This window comes from Betta splendens, chromosome 19 (genome assembly GCF_900634795.4).
Source record: "Betta splendens chromosome 19, fBetSpl5.4, whole genome shotgun sequence".
Classification (NCBI taxonomy): Eukaryota; Metazoa; Chordata; class Actinopteri; order Anabantiformes; family Osphronemidae; genus Betta; species Betta splendens.
In genome coordinates this window covers 11,943,244-11,962,215 of record NC_040898.2, presented here as the reverse complement: position 1 = coordinate 11,962,215, position 18,972 = coordinate 11,943,244, and the positions used below count along the sequence as shown (strand labels likewise).

At 50.6% G+C, this 18,972-nt stretch overlaps 2 protein-coding genes and 1 long non-coding RNA gene across 9 annotated transcripts in view; 1 reads left to right on the top strand and 2 right to left on the bottom strand.

The window, feature by feature from the left end:
- LOC114846355 (zinc finger MIZ domain-containing protein 1-like) overlaps window positions 1-18,972 on the top strand; it is a 78,868-nt gene that overhangs the window by 31,846 nt on the left and 28,050 nt on the right. For 4 of the 5 annotated variants that reach the window (XM_029135258.3, XM_029135257.3, XM_029135259.3 and 1 more), the window contains one exon: window positions 15,325-15,444. In XM_029135258.3, the coding sequence (XP_028991091.1) occupies window positions 15,376-15,444 (69 nt within the window). In that variant the 5' untranslated portion in view covers window positions 15,325-15,375. Of the gene's footprint in view, window positions 1-15,324; window positions 15,445-18,972 lie in introns of those variants that run through there. The other variant, XM_055504683.1, reaches the window with a different exon arrangement.
- Window positions 1-18,972, bottom strand: part of tbata (thymus, brain and testes associated) — a 112,273-nt gene that overhangs the window by 73,089 nt on the left and 20,212 nt on the right. The window lies entirely within an intron of this gene.
- LOC114846361 (uncharacterized) lies at window positions 7,732-10,678 on the bottom strand. Its single transcript, XR_003784023.3, has 3 exons — window positions 10,325-10,678; window positions 8,329-8,415; window positions 7,732-7,856 (listed from the first exon to the last, which is right to left on the bottom strand). It is a non-coding gene; the product is annotated as an uncharacterized LOC114846361 (long non-coding RNA).

Here is an 18,972-nt window from a genome sequence, read left to right as displayed (position 1 = left end):
TGTAGGAAGTGTTGGTGTTGCTCTTGTGTGTCTCTGAATCAACTAGATTTTTTGAAATTATGTTTAAATTAGAAACACAAGCTACGAGGCTATGGAAGCTCTGCGTCGAGGCCTGGGTAGTTGCAGAGTTGCTGTAGTAAAAGCTGCTCCATTGACGCTGGCCCCTCTCAGCTTTTTTTTTTTTTTTTGGTCTTCCCGTGACAGGAACTGGCTAATTTCCTGAACTTGATATACCATTTGGTCGACACAGAGAGAAACATCTGAGGGAAAGGATCTCAGGGAATTCTCCACTTTAAAAAGCTTAATGAGTGTTCAGAACGCTTTTTAACGTTGCACATGTGGTGCCGCGGCGCTTCTCTCTGCTTTCGAAAGCACCTTAAAAGGAAAAGCCTCAGCGGTGAGGAAATTTAATTTTGGAAGCGCAAAGAGGCGGCACAATGTTTTTCAGCCACTTAGTTCCAGTCGCCCACATGTTTAGTCGCCGCGTTGCCTTTGTCGGCTCTTGATTGGCTCAGTTCATGAAAAGTGACTATCTGTTTTTCCAGGCTCTATGTCAAAGGTCACGACCTTAGCTGGAGGTCACCTCTTTGGCCGGAGCCCCCCCCCCCCCCCCCCCCCCCCCCCCCCTCCCCGCCACACTTTCTTTTTGCTCGACCTCCAAACAAAGCATTGCACACGTCTAACTTCCTCCATTGATTCCAACGAACCCTTGACCACAGCCTGGCGCGTCTGCGGTGAGTCCTGCGCGTCCTCAACCTGGGGCTGTGTCTTTAAACAGATCTAGTTGCTCCTGTTTTGCTTTCCGACTGTGGTGCTGGTGCAATAAAAACGGAATAATTTCCAGACAAAGCACTTGTCTCCCTCTGTACAGCACGAGCATTAAACTTGTTCAGAGGATTACTTGAGCCTATTGATCGCAGTCCTCTGCTGTGGAGAGGGCCAGTGTGCAAAATCAATGCTTTATTTTCTCCTCGCCTTCTTTATGCCTGTTTTTTGCCAGTGAAAATGAGTGGAAAACAAGGGAGAATCCATTTACAGCCACTGTAGTCGCTCTTCCACAGACTTTAGTGACTCATTCTGGCAAAATCAGCTTTGTTGCCTGTCGTTTCTGTTAAACCCTTTCTCCCCCATCGCCTCCACGAGCATGAAGCCACGGCTCATAATGGTGGACAGCTGATGTCATGTTTGTTTTCCTGCTGTCAGATTGTGTGTGTCACTGATCCATCTGATTGTGGTTAATGTATAGCGCTCCAGCTTGTTTGACGTCGTCACTGACTGCTGACCATTTCTGGTCACGGTAATGATGATGATGCTTTCTATCATTAGGTCACACATGCAGATATTATAAGTCAAGAAAACAGACATATGCATTAAACAATTGGGCATTTTAGACTCTGATTGATGTTTTCGTTGAAGCTCTACAAGCAGATTCTGCTTCGCTTTATTGTGCTGTAGATTAAAGTGTTAACAGATATGTTTGCCAGTTGTAACAATGTAGAGATTGTTCTAAAACATTGATAATCATCAGCGTAGGCACACTGTACAACGTATTAAGCTTCATTGTTTACGTCTGTGCTGCGGTCTTAGTTGGATGTGAAGCCCGGAGAGGACAGAGAAAGACAAAAAGGGGTCAGCGAACAGGAACATGGCTGGTGACAGGCTGCCTGCATGTGGGGTGGTTTCACTAACGAGAATCCATTGTGCCCTCGGTGAAGGTTAACTCTCTGATTCAGAGAGGCAGGAAGTGTTAGCTGCCTCCCCTACACTTTTCCCATCCGTGGCCTCTGCCAAGCCTGAGCCGAACAATCCAGCCCCTGTGACTGAGCGCGGAGGAGGGAGGGAGGGAGACGGAGTCAAAGACGGCAAAAAAGAGGAGAGAGGTCCCATTCTGCAGGGTAACATCAGGCTCCTGCGTTATGCAAGCGTTCCCTTTTCGTTTGCCTCGCTCGGGGTTTGGATACAGATTGCGTGAAGCGTCGCGGTGACGCCGAGCACTCGCTCTGACCCCCTCTTCGGCGGAGCAGCCGTCATTTGAGGCGACCCACTGTCATCTCTCTCCACAAATGGAGGTGAAAAGTGGTCGTCTGCAGCCAGGTTCCAGCGGCTTTTAAGCTCCGCGCGCTCCGAAATAAACAGATAATAGATTCCTCCAAATATGCACACACGGACAAACAAACAGAGAAAACAGATATCTCAAAATATGCACGCACGCACTCACGCAAACACACACTCGCACCAAATCAACAATTGCATCTTTGTTAAATTATCCAGGAAATTGTTTGCGCTGCTTTGATAACACAGGTGTTTATATGGTAATAGCTTCTGGAGTCTGGATAAGAATGAAACAATAAAGTCATTAGGGTGTTACAAGAAGAAATGAAACCAGGCTCCTTCACACACTGCAGCTCAACACACGCACACACACACGCGCACACACACACACGCTGCCACAACCAGAAGAGGCTGAACTCGTATACACAAATTCATTAAAAAAAAGCTTTTGTCAGCTGCCTTAATGACCCTTGATGTGTGTGAACCTGTGCCAAATTGGCACAATTTATCTCCACTAGAGTTGTGGTTTTATGAAAGATAAAAGAAAATAGAAAAAAGAGCAAACACGCACAGGGATCGTTCATGTGAAGGTGGCCTGTTTGTTTCACCTAAATCATTCAAATAGCTTCACTTAAGGGCTTTCATCTCGTGTGGTGGTACAGAGTTTACGTAAGTAATCACTGATATGATGTGATCCCCCAGGGTGTTTTCTTATTGACTCAGGCTTATTTCCCTTCTGTCAACATTTCATATGCTCGATCGTCTGTTGTAATTTACTCCATCCTCGCAGACAGTGACCTTTGCCGAGCTCCCACTCTGCTCTGAAGTTGTGCGAGGTATCATTCATGCTTCTGTGGGTGCTGACACGCCAAGTTGCATGTTTACGTTACGAATATGAACAAATATGTTTTTAATATGTGCAACAGGGATTTAAAGTGTGTCGCACGGAGAATGGTGGCTGTTCAGTCATTGAGGATTCCTCAAATACCCGGTCCAGATGTAGCGCATGAGTCCAGCTATCGTCCTCCATCAGGACGGTTTGTCTCATTAAAAATACATGCAGCACAGTGAGTGAACGTGTTGCGATCACACCGGCTTTCTATTAAAAACTCCTCACGCTGCTTTACAACCAGCAGGTAATGAGCAGCTACAGGATGAAGTAGCTTTTGCTGTTTGCTGCATTTCAGGTCAAACCTTTTAAATGTCCAATTAATATGTTTAGATTTTTGATCTAGTATAAAATGTTAATAGACCAAAACTATTCCGGATCACTGTCAGCTCACAGTACAAGTACAGCATCCACATATTAGAGTGACATAGTAAGACAGTATCAACACACGCCCCACAGAGATGTCATATATCAGAAGCTACAAGCCACCTGTGCATGTTTTGATCCCACAATGCACCTCACCAACAGCTGTTTTGTTTCAAGCTAACAGGCGTCCTTCTCTGGCCTAAATGATTACCTGTCATTTATCCACATCAACGGACGGTGTCCTTTACCGCAAAGCTCCCGCGGGAGCGTCCGCCTCAGCCCGAGAACACGCGTGTGCGTGTGCGTGTGCGTGTGCGTGTGCGGAGCAGTAAAGGGCGACAGACAGATCAGGCTGCGACGTCTGCCCACAAAGGTGCGCTCTCTCATCCGATGCCGACACATCTCTCCTATAAACAAGGCCCGTGCGCAGCGTGCAGGTGCTGCCGGCCTGCCTCTGCTGGTAAATAATGAATAGGTCACACCCGGTGGTCCCTCGGAGGCTCGCTGCAGCCTCCGTCTCTCTCCGGCGGCCGTTGTGGAAGCGTGTGTGCACCTCTAGCGTGCGGCTGAGGTCTAAGATTAATCAAAATTCTCCTGCAGTCCTCATTGTTGTGTTTTCTTTCACCTTTGGCTTTATTGTGTCCTCCCGTGTCATCCGCTCTAAAGTGCTTTTACGGACTTTGTGCTTTTAGCGAGCGAGCCTTTGCAGTGTGTGTAACACTGACATTGAGAGCTCATAAGGCGCATTAGTCCGCGTGTGTGCGTGTGTGTCATATGACCATGTGAAGACGAGCTCGGTGCCGCCGCAAGGTGACAAATGGCCGTCTCTGAATGGAGCTAAAATACACGCCACCTTTAAAAGTGTCCCACAATCCGGAGTCCATCGTGAGGACGGAGGATTCTCAAGAGATTACTTTAATGCTCCGAGCCACAAATGGTTCCAAAGCATTAAAGGAAACTAAAAGCTAATTTAATATCGTCATTTGTGATCACTTCCAAAGATGAAAGGACTCGCATAAAGGATTCCTCAAATACCCGGTCCAGATGTAGCGCATGAGTCCGGCTATCGTCCTCCATCAGGACGGTTTGTCTCATTAAAAATACATGCAGCACATTGAGTGAACGTGTTGCGATCACACGGGCTTTCCATTAAAAACTCCTCACGCTGCTTTACAACCAGCAGGTAATGAGCAGCTACAGGATGGAGTAGCTTTTACTGTTTGCTGCATTTCAAGTCAAACCAAATGTCCAATTAACATATTTAGATTTCTGGTCTAGTGTGAAAGGTTAATAAACAAACAACCGGATCACCGTCAGTCCTTTCGGTCCAGCTCAAACCCACAAAGCCCCTCGGCTCAAGACGGGGTTCCGCGGCGGCGGTAGTTTATTTATCCAAGACGGAAGTTCCTCCAGAAGTGGCAGATACGGCGGGTTCGGCCGCTTATCGGCAGCGCGGGCCGTGTGTGCCAGAGATAGCGTGGCGCGAGTGCGTCACGGCGAGCGTGCGATTGGACCCGGATCCGGGAGTCAAACGGCCTTTTATCTCCTGTATATCAATCGCAGCGCGCCGGCGTCCGCCGCATTGTTTGTTGTAGCAACACACCTACACTGAAGACGTATTGTGATGACTTTATGTGTTGTTTCATAAAGGTTACTGCTATGTTGTCAGGGGAGCGGAGTCCCCAGACTGTGTGGCCACAGAGCTCGGCAACAGCCAAAACAGAAATCATAGGAATTCTATGGACAGCGTTTCCTGCAGTCGATGGTCTTTACGGGGCTTCGTGTTAACAAGCTGCACCCTATGAAATGCGCTCCGCTCTGCAAAGATAAACTCCTGTCATGAAGGAATCAGGCCGGCCGTCGGCTCTGCGCTATGAGCGAGCCACGCAGCGAATCAAAGGCTGTTTACTGGGCTGCGCCGGAGACAAAGTGGAAGCGGGGAAACAGCGGCGCGTTTCCTGACTGGTGATTTGTAAAACCCTTGAATTAATTTGGGCCTGGAAAGCTGGCTCTGCTTACGGGGAGTTTTCCCTGTAAACAGTGGAAAGGAGACTCCTGCCCCTCGAGTTCTTTCCATTCTTTCCACTGTGTGTGTGTGTGTACGCACAAATACACAAACAAGCTCCTTACTTCTTTAAATATATTGGCTTTTGGGCGTTTTATCACTATCTGCCCCTCAGATATGAATGCTTAATAAGGATCATAATGTTATTTTGGATATTTTGGTCATTATCCCTAGCAGGTGTGATTAATATTGTCAGCCCAGTCACAGCCGTGTTAAATGTCTCCACGAGCCCACACTTCATTTGCTTGCCTTCCTTGTTCTTTGTGTTTTGCTTTGTGTGATCAAGATACTGAGTTTTTGGCCCGAGGCACTTGTGGGGCTTTTTGATGCCTCTCCCTACAACGCTCCAGTCTGCCGAGGCCCGGGAAGAATAACAACTTTCCCAAGTTTAGTTGTTGAACATAATATTGAATCATGAACACTGGTATTGACTTGTGTCCCACCAGACCAATTTAATCTGTGATTCAGCTCGTACAGTGCATGCAATACAAGGAATGGTGTTATTAAGCCCCCTTAATGAACTCTCCATATCTTCTTGCACTAAAAACAGCTCATCTAAATGGAAAACACATTGTCTTCATTATTTGCAAGTGTTGAATGAAGGCAGTTGCCATGGTTACGGCAATCGGAGGCTGAAGCCTGGTTTGAGGCCAGAGGGGCTACAGGAACAAAGTGGCTCCTAATGGTGAGATTGTACAAACGACTCTCTGAGAGGGTTATATATCGCTGGCATTTCCATGTTGGCCAACACGGTCACAGTGCAACAAATGATCGGTTTCACATCATACCCTTGTGTCAGCGCCGGCTCCGGCTAATGAAACAAGATAAATCTCAGCGAGCTATTTACTGTTCCGCGGCGCAGTCAACTAAATATTGCTAGAAACACCGCTGAAAATGGCGACTCTTTGTCGTTCCCCGGCGCCGCTGCTTTTAAAGAGGCACGGGAAAACTTCCAGCGTGCACCAGTCAAAATGCAGATTGCCTCCACAGCGTGGCGTCCGCCCGGGAGACTCCCAGCCGAATGCTAAGCAGAAGCGAGCGCTCGCTTCTGACTCCTGCCTGTGCTTCGGAGACCGCTTTTGAAAGCGCGAGGCGCAATGAGAGGGAGAAGCGGCGGCGTTTAATTCGTTTCCTTGTCTGAATGTAGGTTAAATTACCTTTAAATCCCCGGCAGAATTGCACATTGCAGGTAAATGAGTCACTTGGCAGCTGATAAGCAGCAGCGGAGACATGCTGAGAACCAGGAACAAGGTGCCTCTTTTATTTTTTATTTTTCAAACAATGCATCGCTAATAATAGAGGAAGTGGTCATGGGGGATCTGCTTGCTTCCTGATTCATGTCAGATAATAATTGGTTTACCTGATACAATGGCCCACGTTTGAGCGCTGATGGCGTAGCGCTAAAACAAATTACCAGCGGGTTGACCTTTGGTAGCGCGATGACCCCGGCGTGATGGGAACATCCACACACCTCGGTGTCATATAGACCAGCGTGGTGTTAGTGGAAGCGGGACGTTTCCGAGATTCCCCGTCATTTCTTTTTTTTTGTATTTGTGTGTTTTCTGGTGCTTCCTGCTACAAAACTTCCCCCCATTAAAGTTCTGCGCACTTGTTTCTGGCTTATTTGCAGACAGGTTGTTCACGTGTTTGAGAAGCGGCCTAAAAGCCAATTCCGCGTCTTTGTTTATGTGAGAAAAGACGATTTCTCAACTCTCCAGACTTGTTTGTCCTTCCCGGGCCCAGACACTCAGCGGTGGATCGAGCAGCACTCCTTTCACTCATCGCTCCCTACAAAGCATTTATTCATGTGATGAAAGAGAACTAAGGCTTCTGAGGACCCAGCGTGGTGCCTGCACTATCTATTTTCCCGTAGCTCAAGATTACATATACTTCCAATTTGAATTGGAATCCCGGGGCATTGTCTGTGCCCTGAGAGGCACACGGCACCGTCTCAGGCAGGCACCGCTCGATATTATAACGCAATTTGTATGTTAAAAAGGTGGGCCCTGTTGTCTGGATGTACTTCTAAGTGCGAGTGTGTTTGTCTGCGTGCGCGTATCGACCTGTGGGAGGATGTGTCACTGACAGGGCAGCCTCTCCGGCCATTGTGTCGGGGAGGGGAGCCTGCTTGCTTTCAATCCATTATTGACTAATCTCATTAGCCGAGGATCCTAACACTGAATGAGCCACAGAAGCTGACTTTGCCCCCCCCCAAATAATCACGTGCACAAGTATATTCATGCAAACGTACACACTTAAGCCCACAGCCACAGAGAAGAGAGTCACTTATAATTATAGACAGCAGTTTGAAAGAAGAAGGTTTTTATTGCCCTTAATTAATCATTTTAATTAAGTGACTGCCTATCTGTGCTTTCTGCTGGATTAGCTAATTATATGTTCAGCACTTTCTGTTGCTCCCTCCTCGCCCCTGTCCGGTGGTGGCGTGGTGTAGCATCAACCGTGACGCGGCGCTCACCTGCGCCCCTGCAAAAACAACCGATTTGCATGCGACGTTGTTACTGACGGCGTAAAATTTGCAGCCATGGAGAAAGCAGATGCAAAGTGTCCGTTTGCACGCGCGCGCGTTTTTGTGTTTGTGTGTTCGTCGCCCGGCTGACCAGGTGACTGAGGCCGCACACCTCTGCAGTATGGCCCAGCGGAGAGAGAGCGGACCACTGCAGAGAGAGAGAGAGAGGGGGGGGGGGATTCATGACCCAGCCAGCCTGTAATTGCTGATGGTTCAGCAATTTTCAGGGGCTGGAAAAGGAGGATACGGAATTTCGGGCGCTTTTCCGCTTTTTGCAGCATTCTTTTCCTCCTCCTTTCTGATACAGTGCATCTTTCGCTCCCTCCCTCTCTGAGTCTCGCTGCTTCTCACACTTCCAGTGTGTGTGTGTGTGTGTGTGTGTGTGTGTGTGTGTGTGCTACTACTGCAGGCAGCATTGTTTATATTCACCTGCCACGATACTTCAGCTTCAGTGATGGATGATGTGAAGCTGTGTCGTTTGCCAACAGCTAAAGATGGGTTGTAGTTGAAATACACCTAAAACACAGAAAATAGGCGTTTGACACACTTATTATTCAATTTAAAATGACAACAGGGTCAAAATTACCACAAGGTTAGAATCTTATATTTGGCTAATATCTTTAATAATATGAACCATTCTCACATTTAGTGTTTAGCAGGTTCGGTATAAGAGATTATGTGTAGCTGATGTTTGTTTGTGTGTGTTTGAGAGCGTAGCGCCTCTTATCTCTTTAAGTGGAGTTGCATGACGCCTGTAAAAAAGCCTCTTCTGTCCCAGTATTCATCTGCTGCTATTTTAGGCTCACTGTAAGCTTACATAAAGTCAGACATACTGTTCTACAAACACGCTCTCCGGCTTGCCCTTGTTCTTGAAAATGAGATGAGTGCAAAAGCTGCAGCGTGGACCAGAGCAGAGGCTGAGGCAGCGAGGTGGCGCATGTGATTCATCCATCCCATGTCTGCGTCTGTGTGTCCCACAGCTCCATAACGGAGATTTGTGATTGTGATTTACGGCAGACTGTGCTGCCCGACCTCTGAATCAGACCCCCCACCCCCCTCCCGCGCCACAGCCCCCCACATAGACACGCTCTGTCTGGTCAGAGGGGGCATGGAGGATGGCTAACGCTGCTGGAGGGGGGGCAGAGAGGGGCCGAAGCGTCACACTCAAAAGCTTCCTCTCCGCGGATCAAGCGTCCGCCCGTCTGGTAATGTGTTGTCATTGACCAATTAGGAAATCCAGATCAAACAGGCACAGGGAATGGCCCCTCGCTGCCCCTCTCCAAGCACTCTGCTCTTTTTAATTGAGCACATTTGTGGAATGAGAGGCTTCTCCCTGGAGGGAGCGATGGCTGCAGATACTAGCAAGCTGTTACCACCGGATCAGCCTGCTCACTAAGGTTATCAAACAGTCTGCTGATATTTAAAAAAAGTGATCCCTAGTAGACACGCCAGTCCATGATCCTAATGCACGCCTGTGGATGCTCGGAGCTGCAGGTCCTTCAAAAGATCAAAATGTGTCTTTTATAAATTACTGCTTTAATGGTTCGATTGATAGAATATAGATAATCTGTTAGTTCCAGAGAAGGAAAACACAGAAGCTGTAAACACAAGTTTATAATTTCTTTTTTCTGCTGTGTGGCTGGTTGTGATGGACGTCTGAGTCCTTCAGTGTCAGCTGGGATCGGAGGCTTATTTGACGTTATACAAGTCCGGATCACGATGCAAAAATGCTGCTTTTGATATTTTGAAATGGAGACGTAAGAGAGGCCGTAATGGGGTCTGGCAGGTTGATGGTGTGTCTTCGCGGGCGTCTTCGGTGAAACAGAGAAAGCTCGTGTTGCTGCAGTCCATCAATGTCTGGACAGATTGAGCTCATGCACTATTTAGGATCTCTTGCTCTCACTCCCTGTCTCTCTCCTCCCATTCACTCAAAGTCACAAAAGGCCAAGGGTCACTGACACAGTGGAGGGGGTGGAGGGGGTTCCACCCCCACCCCCCCTGCCCAGACTTGTAACGCCATGAAACGCACACAACTGCCCCCACGCTGCACACTTGCAAGGCAGGGAACACAAACATGTGCACCCTCATGTTCTGGTGTCGGCCTTCGCTGAATTCCTCCTCATGTATCCCACAGCTCGCCTGTCACTCCTCCCCCAGCACCGCCGGCCTCCCCCCTCTCTAACAGACCCCATAATGGCTCCTTCTTGGTAGCGGCGGCGTCTGCGGCTCCCGCTATTTCAAAGTTTTAGCTGGACGGATTAGGCGAGGTATGTGGAAAATGAACAGCCACTCACAGGAGGGACACATGAGCTGAATACATAATAAACCAGGAGAGTGACAGGGAAAGAACTGTAGGGAGGGTGGGAAATGGGGGGGGGGGGGGGGGCCCACTCAAGTTGTCTGAAACAGCAACAATATCACTCACCAGAATGGAAATAAAATGCCTCTTTGACTTTGCTCTTTGCTCACAATCAAAGGCAATTTTTAAGACAAAGCGTTGCAGAGGGCCGAGGCAGAAGCCATGGGTTTCTTTGTGAATTCACCCCACCACCGGCTCCGGCTCGCTGCCTCCGTCGCCGCCGCCGCACACCGGAGGGAGCTCCTCGCCGGCTAGCTAGCGGCTAGCGGCTAGCAGCTAGCGCCGCAGTCACGGGGGGGTGACACGCGGTCATGTGGCTCATCTGTGTGCCTCCGAGGGCCCCGGGGGAATTGACCCCCCCCCCCCCCCCCCCCAACCCCCGCCTCTCCTCCCCCGTTATTAGCGTAAGTGTGGGAGGAAATTAAAAGAGTAGCTGTTCGGCGCAGGCGGTGCAGGGCAAACGAGGGAAGAGAACCCACCACAGTGTTCCGTCTCCCTGCGTTTGCATGTAACCTCCACTCTCTGCAGACAACGGCTGGTTAGAGGCTGGGTGTGGACTTGGTGGTGTGCAGCAACCGGCCCCCATCTGTCTTTATTCTTTCCTTTCTCTTTTTTTTTTTTTGCAGGCAGCGATCGGCCTCAGAGACTTGGTGAAACGTTACACTTGGTTAGAGAGGAGATATTGCTTAGCCCCTCCATGATCCCTGACCCTCTGTTTTCTTCTTCTGCTGCTGGTGCTCGGGGAGGGAGGGGGGGGGGGGTAAAGCTGCAGCAGCAGCAGCAGCGGGGGCTTCGTCCCCCTCTCCGGCACCGCCCCCACCGCCGTGCTCCCTTTGCTTTTCTAATCACGCTGCAGATGTGCCTGATGGCTGAACAATCTCTGTGTGCCGAACGCGGGGCTCCCGCAGGAATCCGGGAGGCTCGCTTATGTGAGCTGTCACGAAGAAGGGGAAAAAAAAGTGAGAGGGCAGAAACGGGAAGGGGGGGAGTGAATGTGTGCAGGAGAGAGAGAGAGAGAGAGAGAGAGAGGGATCGGTGAACGGCAACCGGAACAGCAGGGCTCCTCGGGTTGAACGCGCGCGAGCGGCACAAGTGCGAGGCCGCTCCCGCTCACGGTCGCCTCTGGAGCTGCAGAGCAAACCACATTAAATAAAAGAAATCCATTCCCAAGCCTGTTAAGGAGCCATGTGGGGAGGTGTGTGTGTGTGTGTGTGTGTGTGTGTGTGTGTGTGTGTGTGTGTGTGTGTGTGTGTGTGTGTGTGTGTGTGTGTGTGTGTGTGTGAATAGCTGCGTGTCCATATGTGTGTGCAGCAGAGTGCTGGGGGAGGGGAGGGGAGGGGAGGAGGAGGTGATGGAGAGGGGCTGAGGGGAGGGGAGGCAGAGCAGGGAGGTGGGACAGGCAGGAGGCAGCTCGTTTTATCCTCCTCCGTGCCAGCTCTGGATGGAGCCTGCCGGGGATTATGGCACATTCTGCGGAGCAACAATGGCAGCGCTGCCGATACGTACACATTTCCGTCCTCGCCGCGTCTCTGCTGCCGCCGAACAAACGCGCCTTTGTCCCCGCCGCCGCCCGCCCGGCCACTTACCAAGCAGCAAACCAGGCAGACACCTGGAGTCCTGGAGCTGCCCTCTCCAAACCAAACACCCCCCCTCGGCCGAGTCGACGGCTCCACAGTGTTGGGATAATTAAAGGGGAGCTTTCGCGGCGGCCTCGGCTGACGCTCGGAAGAAAACGAGACGCACCTCGGAATCAACGCTCGTTAAAATCACGAGGGTGTAAAGATGCTCCCACCTCCCCCTCCCCCTCCTCCTCTCGCCCACCTCTGTCATCCTCCTAACCCTCAAGCGAGCGCCGCGAACAGCCAAACCCCAGTCAATGATGGCGCCGATTAGAGCTTTATTGCTTAATTCACCTACAATGGGCGACATGTGGGGGGCGCAATCACCTTGAGCGCCGCGTTTCAATGTGTCCCCCACGAGGTGCAAGAGCGAGGCTGATTCCTCGGCTTAGGCCACCTTGTTCCATTTTAATGGTGTCAGCAGTACTTTGAGCTGTCGATTAGAGGCGCGTGTGTGTCTGTGTGTGTGTGTGTGTGTGTGTGTGTGTGTGTGTGTGTGTGTGTGTGTGGGCCGCTCCAGGGGGGTGTTTCACACGGCTCTGTGGAGGTGTAACACCCTGGCTGTAGTGTTGGTGTAAAGCGCATTAGGAGTGACTGAGGGTGTTGTTGTGGTATCATGATGCTGCTCCGGCAGTGAGGGAAGGAAGGTGAGAGGATCTTTGTCTGCGGTCGCGCGTGTGGTCCAACGGCGGCCGGCTTCTTCGCCCGCCGCCCCGAATCCACGACCACTCAGCCAATAGTGAGCTGTAACATCCTCCAACGACTGTCTGGCTGCGGAGTCGCCCGACTATTTTGGTGTGTGGATAAATTAAGCGTGTTTACCACTTTGACAGCTCAGCTGAGAGACTGCGTGCGGCGCCGGGGGTTCGTCATCCATTCGTTTTGCGCCGACAGCGGGACAGAGCTCATCATTGTCTCGCCCTCTCGCACCCACACTCTTTTCATCCTGCAGAGCGGAGGTGCGCTCACGGGCGTCTGGGACGGAGTTGGGCCTCCAAACTGCGGTCGTCTCCCTTTTGGAGATCATTTTCCGAATTTGCCCAAACCCTGTCATGCCGTCGATTCAAATCCCCCTTTCAAGGTGCAACTTGATCACATAACGAGACAAACACGGACCCTGACGAGGGACAATCTCATCTGGGGGGGGGGGGTGTTGAAGCTGTTAAAGTGGTGGCGCGGGAGGACGACGACGTTGTTTTACTCTGCAGGTTGATAGCGCTGTGAAAAGCCCATTTGAAGGTAGGCCTCATCTGTCACCGGGCAATGGAAGGGGCAGCCATGCAGAAGCCCTCTGATTATAAAGAGATAATTTCATCCAATCCTCCGGTGGTGCTCCATCGCTTCGCCGCCATCCTCCGCTGCCTTTCATATTTGTTCCCAGCCTGCGTCTCTGCAGCCGTTCTGTTTTATTACAGCTCCCACTCAAAACATATATGAAAAAGGCTGGAAAGCAGCCCTCTCTCCTCATCCCCCCGTCTCCTCCCTCCACCCCCCCCCCCACGTGTCTTTTGTTGCGCAGGAATCCACAACTCTCGACTTGTTGTGCGACGCCCGCCGCGCAATTTGCAGTAAATTAAGCTCAAGCCACGCGCGGATCAGCACCAATTTCCTCTCGCACGCTAAAAAGCGTGCGGCAGGATTTCTCGGGGTAACTAGCTGAATCAAGGCAAATAAGTTCACATAAGGTAATGGCGCAGAGAAAACAATAAGCGATAACATCTGTAAGATAGAACCGAGCAAGTAAACAGGGGCAGGCTCATAATTGCATCTGTTGTCATATCTCTACAGCATCGCGGGTTTAATCTTTAATTTGGCTTTTGCTATTCATTAAAGATATGACAAAGCACTAGTGTTTAATTAGAGCATATGCATATCTGAAAATTAAATTACTCCCTAACACTGTCGTCTCATGCTTTTTTAAAAGGATCATGGGCAGGAAGTGCAAATATGTGTAATGACAGAGAACGCGGCGGACGGCAGCCCAGGCCTCTTCTTTGCTGTCGTTTTTTTACTCACTGCTGGAGGTGAGAGAGATGACATGAGGAGGGGAAGGGGGGAGCGAGGCGAAGGGAAGGGAGGAGAAGGGCAGGAGGAGAGAGATGGAGAGAGCAGGTCGACTTGCTCATCAATAACCACAAGGTCAGACAGGCAGTGCCGGGCTGAGTGGGCCCTGTTAGGAAGCAGCAGCTGAGGATTTGTAGAGCTTGTAAAGGCTTAAAGCAACACTGCTCCGCCTCCTTTGTGCCACCAGCCAGAGCTTTGAAGGGCCAGGGAGACACCTGCTGGTGGCTGAGGAGCACAATGGCCCAGAGGCGACCTGGACGGGGACCAGGCGGGATCGGCTGGCGCCGAGCGTGGGTGGGGGGGAGTGCGGCTGCAGCCGACACCAGGGGGGTGTATGGAAAGTCAGCCGTGCTTTGTGTTGTGTTGGTTCGGTGGCTATCGGCGCGTTTTTTAACCCTTTCAAGGTCTCAACCATCCAACGACAGACTCTTCATGAGTTTTAATTCATGGAGGGCAATGCACTCGTGTGCCCTTCTGCCGTCTCAAGCACGACCACGAGGAGCTCCGATAGGTAGCATACAAGCTCTTTTGCTGTGTAGTGGAGTAGATTACTGGCCCTGCTGTAAAATCCAGCTAGAGACCCCTAAGTGAGTATTATCAGCGTGGTGCAGCCTGCTGCCTCCTCTCTCTCTCCGTCCCTCATCTCATTGGCGCTTCATGCACTGGAATTCCTCACTGTGATGGAAATGGAGGAACACGGTGTGTGAGTGTGTGTGTGTGTGTGTGGGGGGGTGGATGCTGTGCTGCAGGCGGAGATGCCCAGACAGCAGAGTGGCCCCCAGTCACACGTGTTTATTAAATCACCTCATCCTCTATTTGAAGCTGCAGGTGTAGTTTGTTTGCATGTAAACTCTGAAGCCAGCCGACAAGGCTGACAACCGGCGTCCAATCACAACCTCATTGTTCACGATCCGTGCGAGATGATTCGTCCGTAAAACAAAAAGGGTGACAGATCTTCCATAAGCCGCCGCTTCAGAATCAATAGTGTGCTGTGAGGGGTTTTGTTAGAGGAACTCTTGTGTAGCTGTAGATCGGTGGGAGGAGGGGGGGGCATGAAATGTAGAACATGTCTGGGCCCAGGGTACAGATAATTGTTAACCAGAGATTACATAACGGCTAAGTAATGTAAACAGGGAGGCACATGCCAAGCTAATGTTCTCACGGGCCGGGATGAAAGGATCCCATTCAGTGTTGTGCGATGGCTCTGACGGACAGGTTTCTGCGCATCGCGTGCGTCGTCCCTCCGCCTCCGGTCGCACGTCGTCCTCTCTGAGGGGGTCACGTCGTCCTCCGGGCCGTCTGAGGCGCTCGTTACCTGCAAAATCCATGAGTCCCCGCTCGGCTCTGCCTCAGCTTTAACACGTGTCTGTGCTTCTGTTGCAGAGCGCTCCAGTTTAATGGCTGGCAGGTAGAGGCCAACGAGGGACAATCAACATGAACCCGATTCCGTCGATGGACAGACACATACAGCAGACCAATGACCGTCTGCAGTGTATCAAACAGGTGAGGGACAAAAATACATAAAAGGACTTCTCCTCTGATGCCAGATCGCAGCGCTTTGTGGGCTACTGCTCCGACAGGTAGAAACTGGAAGCAATGTGTAAACAGACCCTGAACACATCTGTGGCATTTAAATCCCGACCTCAGAACGACGCCTTCACCGACCTAATTTGTTCCACTGATTTCCAGTCGCCTGAACGGAACAAACATGGTGCCTGGCCACCACACACACACACACACACACACACACACACACACACAGTTTGTGTGAGTCCTCCTGTTAGTGACTCTTATGTGGACTTGTGGTATGACTCCAGTTACCACTGAGGTCAAACAGGCTCCCCTGCCTCCCCCTGCCTCCCCCATCGTCTCCCCAATCAGGCCTTTTATTCTCCCCTTACCTCCGTTTGCTGCAGATGACTCTGGCTGAATTAAACAGTGCTACTTGCAAAACCCCAGGCCGATGTCCTCTCGCTTCGTTGTGTTTGCGAGCCCTGCGCTGGTCCACCTGCTGAAAACCACATCCACAGGCCTTTGGGGCAACGCACGGGGCTTGCACTTCAACGCAAGTGTGGACACGGCAAATTGTTTTACACTCAGCAGGGAATTCCCGGCTATTATAGCGAAAGAAAAAGTGAGTTGAGTCAGGAGACAGGCTTTGATGTTCTCAGGTAATAAGTGAGGGAGGTAAACACTGGTTGCTTTCCCACAACTTTCAGCACCTTCTCAGGAGATGAAAGCTGTCTCCGCCGGTGCTAATAGCCAATGGAATACAACATAATTAAGAAAATTCACTATTCACGTGTCCCGGGGGTTAAATGCATTAACCCGGCTAGACCTAAATTTAAACAAACACGTCCCAGTATGAGCAGAGCAGCACGCAGCACATGGGCAAACATGCCAATTAGAGAGATCCATGGCAGACAAGGAGCCCTCCAGTCCATCTAATAAATGGTTAAGCGTCGGGTCATTTTAAACCAACCAGTAAGAGCCAGCACCCTGCTAATAGTGGCAGCTTTGTGCCGTAGACAATCAGGGTTTGGAAAGCCCACATAATAAATACCATTTATGTCCTGCCAATTAGACTAGCAGTGAGCCCATTCAGCCGGCCGTCTATTCTCCTCCCCGCACACAAAGATGATCATCATGGGAGATCAGAACAATTAACTCACTATCTTCTCCCTCTGCTCCCCATTGTCCAATATCCAAGCCATTAAAATAATTAAGGAAATATTGTAAACCAATCCAGCTGTTTGCTTTAATTGAAAGTGTGCACACGCTGAAATTTGGCATCTCCGAAGGAAACGCAGACGCGGAGCCGGGGATAAAAGTGAAACCGCCTCCATTGTCTCGCGCTTTTCCGGGAGATGTGACATGTCTGTCTCAATGCTCCCCAGCCGGTTGCAGGGACAGGGGAACAAATTGATTTTGTTGCTCAAATGATAAATTACCGCTGAGTGCAATGATAATGTGGAGGAAATTGGAATCCGTCGCTCTGATTGAATCACAGGTTGAAAGTTAAATCAGAAATCATTACAGCGGTAATTTCCCAATTGCTGTCTTGTTGTGAAATTGCAATAATCTAATTTTTAACAATAATTCAACCAAACCTCCCAAAAACCTGGTCATTTCCCACAGTAATGTACAAATATTGATACAGTTTGTCTTGTTTACTCGGACACACAGATTGTGCATGATTCATTTCTTGTTTTGATTCCAGCATTAGTTTATTTCTACATAAATATACATTGATTCATTTATTAGTTGCGGCTCAAAATACCATCAGTGTTTATGCTTTCGCCTCTGGGGACCACAATGCATCTGTGAAACAGCACTTGTTTGATAGGAATGAGGATGGAGCCGCTGCCACGTTCGCTCGGCGGCACTTTGTTTCCCTCTTGCGTCACTGCGAACGCTTCGGGGATGACGGGCTTTGTGATACGGCCTGTATCTCGATCGGAGACAGTATTTTTCCTCTCGCTGTGGGGAAGCCAGCTCGCTGTCAGACTCTCCATCTCTGATACATAGTGGAGAGAGTGTGTGTGTGTGTGTGGGGGGGGGGGGGGGGTCGGAGGAAACTATGAACTCTCCGCTCGCTGCGGGAGCACTTCCTCAGACTGTAGGCATCAATATTTCAAGGGAAGCTGGAGGAACCCAGTCTATACCTCTGTGCAGCCTGTGCAGCTGCTGCTGTCTGCTCCTGCGCTCCTTCCAGGGTTAATTGTCCTCATTAATATGTTTTCACTGCTCGGGGGGCGTCGGTGAATATAGAACAACAACGGCAGGAAAAGCAAAGGAAGGGGAGCCTTTCCCACATCGCGTGCGCTGTCACGTTTCGTTCAGCTGCAGATGTGCAGATCGACTCGTTCCCAGACGTGACTACAGAGGATGATTGTATCTGTTGAACGCTGTGTTCCCAGAATATGAGCAAAGTCCGGCCCGTCTTTGTTTGCCTCATACTGGGCCGAGCTCGGGGGAGCGCTCTCCGGCAGGCGGGCGGGCGCGCGGGGTCTCTTGGCCACTAGTTTGGGTTTGATTGGTGGGTTTTGGCCGGAGAAAGGGGAACATCTGTGGTGGAGCCGGTGCCAAGCTCTACATGTGACAGCCACACTGGTGGGACCAATTGTTCTGAGTGCAAAGAACAGTAATCACTTCAAGCCCAAGTGGTGCTGGTGTGCTGCTCCTCCCTCCTTCCTCGCTCGCCTGCACCCTCCGTGCGCCGCTTGCGCGTTGTCTAGCTTCCAGACACGGCTAAATTTAGCACATGTGGACATGTGTGTTTCTCCAGGAGGCTTTATCCACCAGGAGAATTTACATGTGCAGCAGCAGCAGCGAAACCCCACCACGCCTCATCCCAGCCTCCCAACAAAGACACGCCGGGCGGGCGGGCGAGCGAGCGAGCGAGAGAGAGAGCGAGAGCGAGCGGGCAACAGACTTGGACAGAGCAGAAAATAAACAAGACTGGTTTCATCCAGCCCTTGTCAAACACTGGCTTTGTAAATTGATATGAAAGCTGCCTTATCAAATCCTGACCTCTGCTGCCCCCTAAAGAGCAAACAAGAACAGAACACAGCGAGGCACTGGCTGCACCGCTGTCACTTGATTTCCTCCGTTTCTCCCTGACAGTGGAATCAAAGCACACAGGCGTGTTAAGAAGGCAGCCATTCACTTTAAGCTGACAAACCTCTCTATTTACCTTTGATGCTATGAAGTAGGAGTCCATTTGTTCCTGGTTTGTACAAGTGCACTACAAAGGCCTGCGAGCATAATCTCTCCACTGGCAACAGATTACTGCAGAGTGGAGGTGGCGTGTCGGCTCTTCTGCGCGCGAAGCCATTCATATTGAGGACTAAAGGCTTTTAGAGGAGAAATGACCAGCAGCGCCGTGGTGACCCGGAGAGGTCCAAACAGGCAGCGGGGCCGATGACTGGGCCTGCGCTTCCAGGAGGGGGTGAATGGTGTAAAGGGCCGCCTGCAGGTCAAGGAGCCTGTTGTCAGATAAAGTCACAGCGCGGCTCAGGGCCGGCGGGA